We start from the raw sequence: 9,394 nt of genomic DNA on the forward strand, positions 1-9,394 counted from the left end.
ATATAAGTCGCACTGGAGTATAAGTCGCAGGGACATTCAATCTATGAAAAAAACCGCGACTTATAGTCCGGAAAATACGGTACTTATTATTGAAAAATAAGTTTACATGTTTTAAAGCTTAACAGTTATACCTGTCAAAGACTCAACTGTATCACAAAAATATAATTCACTCTGCATCAGGCTAATATTGTTTTATTTTTTACCACATCTTCCACGTGCAACTTTATTAAAAAACATACAATTATGTTTTTAATACTTGAGAAATTTTGCATCCTGAGAATAAAAATAGAACTAAAAAATACCCTCTTTGCTCCTGCTTTTAAAACAATCCAACGTTGATCTCTAAAAGCTTAATTTGAACAAAAACAAACTTTTTGAAAGATCTTTTATTTTCTGTTTAAGAGTGTATTCTTGCATACCGCTTACATGAGTTTGTAAAAACGGGTTCAGTTCAAGCCTTAAACCAACAGCAGTGAAAAATATTTGCTGACCCCTTTTTATAAATATTTGAATTACAATAATTGTTTTAACATGTCATTCAGTGTAGCAACACATGATGTTGTGAACTTATAAATAAGTTACACACATACCAGCTGATAGTAGTGAAATAAAACAGGAAAAGAAAAGGTTCAAGTGAACTAAATACTGTGAGGCGGCAAAAAATAAATAACTAAAGCTCTATTTTCAGTTCACATTGTCGTTTCACATCCTGGTACATTAGAAAAATGGATTTGAGGCGTAATTCACTCATCTTGCTCCACGTTAGCCCTCACTGTCCTTATCATAGCCTCAAGGCTGAGCTCAGCATTGCCTTCACTTTGCACACTCCCAGAGAGGCCCTTAGCCTCAGCCAGGAGCAGGGGGGTGACGTATGAACTTCGGTCCAGTACTGCAGCATCTCTTTGGGTGATGTGTGGTGTATGGACACCATGGCCTGGTAGCAGCAACGCCCGTATGGCACACCTGGACCACCAGAGAAGAGCGGGCAGTGCGTGGGCAGCACTCCTGCTGTCCGGGCGCAAAGACCCACAAACACATCCTCGGGGGGAAGGGGTGTGGACAGGGGGGAGGCAGAGGCTGCCAGGGAGATTTTTAGCAGCGCAGAGCGAGACAGAACATACGCTGTTCCACTGCAATAGTCTGGGAAGACTGACAGAGGGTAGGCTCCTGAGGGGAGGTAGTGTTTGCTGTCCGGGTTACGGTCAGGAGCAACATGGAGATGCACCCTGCCCAGATACAAGTCCTCCTGCTCGTAGGGGTTCCGGCTTCTGTTCAAAAAGTGTAAGAGGGTGCTGGGGTTGAACAACACATCATCATCCACTTTGGCCATGAAGTGAGCCTGTGGGCAGAACCTGCGGGTCCAGCTCAGCATGGACAGGGTCTTCAGAGTCAGGTTGGAGTAGTTGTCCAAAAACCGCCCTTGAATTAGATCTCCTTTCTCCCGGGCTTCTTCTATTAGAATCTTACCCATCCCAGGGTCAGAAGTGACGCCCACCATGAAGAAGGTCATGACACGCTGACCTCTCACCCCCACCTCCCCTCCCCAGGTGTCCCTGATAGCTTGGCGGGCTCGCTGGTTGGCAGGAGCTGAGGTAACCATGTTGATGAGGTATGGCTTTGCACGCTGGCACACCAGCGGGCTGGGCATCAGCAGGAACTCCTCGGGACGGGTGGGGGGCACGCTCTGAGGATGGAGCATACCCGCACGCGCCTCTGCAGCCGGGTTCATGCCCATAGAGGTGATCCATAATTCAATATAGTCCAAAAACAGCAGGGCGAGGAGGGATGCGCATGCGACGATGGCGCAAAAATAAGAAAAAAACCCAAGTCTGTTTCCACGTTTAAAAATCCCGATCTTGCACATTCCCCGTCCGACCACAATCATCCTCTGCTCCTCCCCTGCACCGGTACCGCTCCAAATAGCTTCGTTCCCGAGAGCTCCTACGGTTTGATGCGCCTCTCTAGCCCCGACTTGAAGGTGGATCCTCTGCACCGGGCCATTCCTTCGTGCCTTTAGTCAGCAGAAGCTCCGATCGCGCACAGCTACAAGCAATTCCATGCCGATGCCATTTGAAAAAGTGGGCTGCGCAGCTGCGCATTTGGAGCAGTCAATGTGGTACAAGCCTGGAGCCATGTGTGCCCCCTTTTGGTGAAGCAGCAGCCGCTGTTGCGCCTCCACGTCTCACAAAAGGAGGATGAGCGCAATCATCACCTCACCTTTGCGCTCATCCTCCTTTTATTTATATGCGCCTCCCATTAAATTCCTGCATTAATGCAGTAAATGCACGAGGAATGTCTGCTCGTAAACGTTTTCATTTGAGAATCAAAAACAAAAAATAGACCAAAATAATGTTGGCCTAGTCACACTTACTAGTTGTTATGCCTGACCTCTTTGAGATTAGTTCAACAATGATAATTAAAATGCCATATTATGCTGTGTCCAGCACAAACACTGGTGTTACTCCGTTTACAGTTACAGTACATGGTATTTGGGTATTCTGGAGAATTGTGAGTGTTCAAGGAGAAGCCTTCTCACAATTTGGATCATGCTTAAAGCAGCTGAACTGACAAAAATAATGTGAAAAAGTTTTTGGTTTGATTTAAAAATAACCAAAGTTACTTTTAATCAAACCCAAATTATTTTGGGTTGATTAATTTACAACATGTTTTAAACATGACAGAAAAAAGCCAAACCTCGCGTATAGTCGCTCGTCAGCATTTACTGTTTGTAGGGCGACCTCTAGTGGTGATGTGTTGATTTACATCAAGGAGCCCTGCATTTTATAGTGAGGGGCCCTAAATTAAAATAATCTTTGCCCATGAAATACTACCAAATTACTGGGAAATCGCTATTCATCTACTTCAAATGTCTTAAACCCAATTTAGCCAGGGGCCACTGGACGTAGAGTTTTTTTTTTACCCTTAGGTGACTTAAAAAATAATTGTAATATTTAATATTTGTAAAATGAGGCATCCTAAGCATAAACGGAACATTAACAGAAAATCACAAATTGCTCTTGTAAACATGGGAAGTGCACGTCTGGCAGCAAGTCTCACATGCTGCATTTTATACTTTCAATAAACTATTCTTTTTATTGCTCCTGTATGATGACCAGTCTGAACCTAAACTTGAACTCATAAAAGTCATTAAAGAAAAAGGTTTTGCACAAAGGTATTGCTGCAAAAACATTTGGGAAAGCACATAAACTGGATGTAAGTCTCTAAAATTGCACAAGTTTTTTCAAATTTTCGATTCACCTCTAAACTTGGCCTTTACGTCAGAGTTGCACTGCATGTCAATGGGCTCTACCATACCATTTTCTCTACATTAAATATCATTAATATAATTGATGTAATAAAGTTTCAAAGCATCCATGACAAATCATTTATATTAATCAGTAACAATAATCTAATATTCTCATTGAAAAAAAGACACTTTGTGCAGATTGTATTCATCAAAGAATGATTATAAAAAATAAGTTGAAAAGAAAAGGATCATGAATTTGGGCAGAAACATCACAGCTTAGGAACAAGTTTAAGGTCACATAACGGTTCTTCGTTGTTATGACTGAGTGACTGTGAAGATCTCATGTCAAGGGAGATGTGCTCTCGAGTTCTTCAGCTCAGAATCAGAATTCAGCTTTATTGAACAAACAAACTGTAAAGTTGTTTTAGCTTTTCTATTTTCCTGTAGCCAGTTGAACGTGATGTGAATCATAAGCTTGAAATGATTCTGAGTTTTCTTATCTAACTTTTGCTTTTGGAGGAGTTGGAGCAGATTAATCGCCGCCGCCGGCACTTGGTATTTTTACAAACGCTTAAAAAAACATCTGCGAGCTCTTTTACATATTAGCTTAAGCTAGTTTAATTGAAATATTTATTTAGGAACACTATTACAGGTTGTAAAATATACAAATACCGAATTTGTGGGTTTGTAGAGTATTCACGTTTTGTTTATTTCACAAGTTATTGCAGTAAATGTAACTTAGTATAAGTACCTACACTTTCTGAGAGTAAAAAACAAGTACAAAATAACTACAGAGTTTTTATTTTATTAATCATACTACAATAGTTTTAAATGTTTATTTTATCTTCTGACTTTTTTTGCTGAATTTAATTTTAACAATTTTCCCCTAGTTTTATTTGAAATCAGTAAAAGTAGTATTTTAATTTTTCTCAATAATGAGAACATTATTCTCATGTTCATATAAGTATAATGATGTTTTGTAGTTTAATAACAAATTACTTAAAACCACATATTTTTTAATAATAATGTATTTCTTGTGTATTTCTTTAAGAGATTTTTTTTTTTTAGTTTTGTTTTCCCCAAGCCTGTGCATGCATGATGTCATATTTATGGTTCATTTTTGGTCATGCAGCATCCGTCGACAGCCAGCCCTGCAAACTCTGAAGATGGACGATGCAGTCTACAGAGAAGCTGCATCCCGAAACTCTGCAGATCATCCTGCAAGATGTTCCAATCACCACCCAGAAAATTCCAGCTCAGTTGAAGCCCCTCCATCCATGTTGACCATCTTTGTAAATAGTTGGAAATAAAAGTGTTAGAATGAATTCATGACAATTACTGTGTTTGAGTTATATCTTTATTTAAATTGACAAAAACAAACATTTTTAATGTATCAAAAATTTATTCCCAGAAATCTAAGGATTTTAATGGCCACTTTTTCCAGCAGACTATAAAGTTTGTAAAAAGTTTCCCTCCTCTCTCGAGCGCCTCATGTCCTCTGCCTCATGTGGCTCACTCCTTCCTTCACTCTCCTCTCTTTCACTGCTGTACTTCTCCAGCAGATCAATTTTCTCCAGGATTGTCCTGAAAAAAATCAGAAAGCAAAGAGGGAGAGATGACAGGTTTAATCCCTCTCAAAAATGTTTCACATTAAAACACAAAAGACACTAAACTCTACAGGAGCGGTCACCAATTCTGTTGTTATTGAGCTCCTGCCCTGTTTGTTAAGCAGCTAACCCTGTTTCAGCTGCTTCTGCTCACCTGGATCAGGTGTGTTCAGTCAATCAGAAACTGAACTCATCCATTCGAGCTAATCAGGAATTACTGAAGCAGGGCAATGTAGCTCGTCAGCCCCCTTCAAATGTACTGACCGATTCATTGAGCATGGTCATCTCCTCCACCCTCATATCCATGTCCTCCTCTGGGTCTGCGATGTCAAAGCTGTCGTTCATGGGACAGACGTTCATCACAGTAGGGAGACGTGGATGACGGTGGAACAGCAGAAAGTATGGAGTGTGACCGGTGGTGTACTGATAACACAAACACTCTCAATTACTTCATTTTGTATTTCATTCATTTTGTCTTGCATTTGTCAGTAACTACTTTAAAAACTTGTAACACATATTGTTAAAAGGTGCTACAATATAGACAAGTAATACAAAATGTGAATGCAAAAATACCTGCTTTGCAGTGTTTATGCCGTATACCACAGCAGCAAGGTGAGCGTCCCAGTCATCATGCTCGGAGTTGACATATTTTCCCAGTGCACGCTTAATATTTTGGTTGGTCCTCACATTCTTTGAATTGTATTGTATTGCAGTATGGATAAATAGGCATCACTGATTTCAAAAGAGTTACTCAAAATTAGTTTTTGAGATGCTCACCTGCCCGTGGGTCTGGGGGTGGAACTCACTGGAGACGGCATGGTTAATATTTAGCCTGGCGGAAATGCTGTCGTTGAGCTGCAAAGACAGCAGGTTTGACCTAAATACATTATGTCTTGTATCATACATCTAGGTATGAAAAGCACTTTCACAATCTTTTACCTGGTTGACGAACTCGCTCCCTTGATTTGTAATAATTTTCTTGACCATGCCAAACGTGTACAGCTTCTTAATAAGGATTGGAGAGACCTCTGTTGCAGTTTTAGACTTCAGAGGTTCTGCAATCACCCATTTGGTAAATAAGTCCGTCATTGTTAATATGTATCTGTTTCCTTGGGCTGTTTCCAGGAACGGGCCAATCAAGTCCATGCTCAGCACATCCCAAGGTTCTTTCACCTGCAGGTGACAGAAGTTTTCAAATGAAAATGCAAAGCTACCTTACAGCACACGAGCTTGTCATTAAAATGAAATGGGAAAACAAGCTTTAAGATGTACCTTTATGCGATATAATACTGGGGCCACTGTTTTAATTTGGTTATTTAGCCGACAGTGATGACAACGCTTGACCTGAAAAAAAAAGTTTTCCAAATATATATATTTTTAGTAATAAAACTAACTGATACATAATAAAAAGAAAAGAAGGAAACCAAGATTGAAACATAGCTGTGCAGACAAAAGCTTTAGACTGGTAGAAGGTCATACCCATTCATCGACATCCTGTTTTACTGTTTGCCAGTAGTAGCCAGCAACAATCTTATTTATGGTACCTCTCATACCAGTATGGTTCTCAGTACCAGAGTTTTGGTGGCATTCCATAAGGACAGACCGCTTCTCCTCCTCTGACATGACCACAAGTCGCATGAACCGCATGGTTGGGCCAGTGTAGAAGAGTCTGTTGCCTGTTAGAAAATGAAAAAAAAGACTCAGAAAGTTGCTGACTTTTGTTAACTCAAATGTCTCATTTATATTAGTCAAGTTTGGGATAATAGAGCTGCACCAAAATGCCAATTCTGTTTTACCTAACCTAAATAAAATATTAAAACTTATCAATTTATTTTAAGTATCTAAAATTTAAATAACATACATATTAATTCTCATTTCAGACTTTTGATATACCATTTAAATTCAACAGTAAAGGTATATTTATGTGCTGGGCTCCAAAATAACTCTTCCTTTCTTTTTTTGGTTGCTAGCCGGGGTGGCTAGAGAAATCTAAAGCCAAATCTGGACTCTACTAGTCAAACATTACTATGGAAAAAAAATCCACGCAAAACATTGTATTTATTTAGTTTCAGTTAATAGGTATTGTATTGCAAAAGCAAAACACGTGTCAGCTTTTATAACGATGCAGAGAAATCTAGACCTGTTATTTTTTTCTACTCGCCAAATGAAAGTTTTACTCGTCTTTTGTTTTGGCGGATGTTAGTTTAGTGTCCTGTTTATATGTACTTACCTTTAACTTTGTAATTTGGCGCCATTCTTTTAATTTTTTGGCGCTGTAATCGAGTCGGAGGGAGTTCTCCATTTACAAGGAAAGCTTGGATCTGTTTGAACACCGAGATATCCATGTTTGTGAATCGGGTAGTGATTGAAAACTGTGAAATAATCAACACGACCGCTATGGAGACTACGGTAAAATGTGTTAGCGGAAGTGACAAAGGTTTCGCACATGCGTGGTGAGCGGTGCAACTGATTTGCTTCCGGATACAGAAATGTGTCTGATTTTGTTTATCATAACAGACATTGCAGCAATTACGTGACGCTGCCGCTTTGGTTTGAATTAGCATAGCTAAATAACCCAATCCGTCAACTCCCTCGAGAGACCGAAGCTTACGTATTTAAACTATTTTCCTCTAATATATATGTTTTTTGTTTTTACAATTTATTTTGGCTTTTATGTTTATAAAAATGATAAAGAGTCAAACAACATTTCAGTTTTTTTTCATTCTCAAAATTTCAAAATCTAATTAGATATTTACATATACATCTACAATAATTTTTGAATTAAAAGTAGTTAAGGCGTGTTAATTTTGAATCAGATTTTATGACGTCACTCATGTTTGGCTCGAGGACACAGTTGGGGAGGGGGTGTGAGGGTGGAGGAGGCACGCGGAGACGCGAGCGTGAGGAAAGGGGGAAAAAACACAGTACGCTGGCGGAGAGGGGTCACGAACTATGACCTTTAACAGAGGAAAAAACACTTCAAACATATATATTTTTAAAAGGCCAATCGCCCTATATTGATGAACGGCTTTCCACTAAGGTAAGTGTCAGCTAAAACAATGAAGCGCTTTGAGGAATCTTTACAGAGATTAGCTAATATTCACATTAGCTTGTTAGCTTGCGGATGCAGAGCTCCTTCCTGTCTGTCTCCTGCTGCCTTACATTCAGAGTAAGCGTTTAAGATGAGCAGACTCATTGGATCATATACTTCTAGGAAACAATATGTAATGTTCGCGAAGACTGTCATTTAAAAAAATTCACCACAACGCTTAAAACATGGCAATTACAGTGAGAGTCAAGGGTACTTTCCACTCTGATGCAGCCGTTAACCTGTTTAGCTAGCAGCGTACATCGATGAACTCGACCCTTTTACCTTTGGCATCTAAAGACAATTAGTTGAAATGTTATTTTTTATAAGTTGCATTTTCACATTTATACATACAATCTTAGCAATAACACGTTTTCTGTCTAGAAAGAAAAACCCTTGAATAATAAAATGTCTAACATATCGTCTGCAGTGTTACTGGCTGACTTCCAGAGTCTCCATTTTGTTCTGTGTTGTGATCGCTTCAGAGCAAAGTCATTGGTAGACATAATATACGGCCAATCAGTATACAATATGAAGCTGCATACTCCTCCTTTGGGCGTTTAGCCGGTTTAGTCTCTCAGACATTTACCAATCTTTGCTGACAGTCCAATTCATACATTGTGGGTTACCTCTTTGTTTGAACTTATTCAAGAAGATTGAATTAACATATTTCTGTTATTTGTATGTATGTAGATATTCGATCATACCTATTTTAACTCTTGTACACCGTTTTTTTGGTCATGGATTTTAATCACAAATTCAGAGTTGATTTAATCTACACACAGTAGCTGAGAATACATAAAGAAATGAATATTTTTGTCACTAATTATCATTGTCACAAAATGTGTTAATTAAAAGTCAAACTCTAGAAGAGTTGACTGTGTGTCTAATAATTACTCAAAAGTGTATTGGTGTACACAAACATAAAGCAACACACACAAATTCCTCACTTCCTTGCCTGTGTTGGTTCTGACTCTCTTAAAGTTGGACTCTACCAGAGCCCAAAGTCTGAGGGTTCTGCTCAGGACCTTAGCTGTTCCCAGCGCTGTGCTTTTCAGGATCGAGATATTCAATGTTGTTCCTAGAATCCGCAGGAAGCATCTGAAGTGTTTCACACCTTAACCTAGAAATCTCCCGCCCATACTTGGCACAGAACTATGTTAGCTATTTGGCAATGGTGTTCCATAGCATTATACACCCTGATGTTATGTGTTAGACCAGGGGTCGGCAACCTTTAACAGTAAAAGAGAAATTTGAGCTTGTTTTCTACTGATAAAAACTTAGTAGACGCCGCTAAGTCTTATTTTCATACTGCTGTGCCTTTCTATAAATGTATTTTTTTAATATTAAATATGAATTATGCTTCTTTTGTGGCACAAATTAAAACAAATATAAAAAGAAAGTAGTGTTTTCTTAATATGTGAAAATATATTTTTTTTATGTTTGACAGAA

General features: G+C 39.0%; 2 protein-coding genes across 2 annotated transcripts in view; one reads left to right on the forward strand and one right to left on the reverse strand.

Annotated features, from left to right (window-relative positions):
• Nucleotides 1-781: 781 nt before the first annotated feature.
• On the reverse strand, nucleotides 782-1,729 carry b3galt4 (UDP-Gal:betaGlcNAc beta 1,3-galactosyltransferase, polypeptide 4). The gene has a single exon (XM_024294003.2). The coding sequence runs from the start codon at nucleotides 1,727-1,729 to the stop codon at nucleotides 782-784; it is 948 nt and encodes a 315-aa protein (XP_024149771.2).
• A 5,908-nt stretch (nucleotides 1,730-7,637) lies between these two features.
• Nucleotides 7,638-9,394, forward strand: part of nr2c2 (nuclear receptor subfamily 2, group C, member 2) — a 9,282-nt gene continuing 7,525 nt past the window's right edge. Inside the window, exon 1 of the mRNA XM_024293686.2 lies at nucleotides 7,638-7,894. The gene's annotated coding sequence lies outside the window, so the exon portion shown is untranslated. The remainder of the gene's footprint in view (nucleotides 7,895-9,394) is intronic.

The sequence above is a fragment of the Oryzias melastigma genome, linkage group LG7 (assembly GCF_002922805.2).
Source record: "Oryzias melastigma strain HK-1 linkage group LG7, ASM292280v2, whole genome shotgun sequence".
In the NCBI taxonomy this organism is placed as follows: domain Eukaryota; kingdom Metazoa; phylum Chordata; class Actinopteri; order Beloniformes; family Adrianichthyidae; genus Oryzias; species Oryzias melastigma.

Coding starts and splice junctions, on each gene's coding strand:
- b3galt4 (XM_024294003.2), bottom strand. CDS start 1,729: ATGAACCCGGCTGCAGAGGCGCGTGCGGGTATGCTCCATCCTCAGAGC.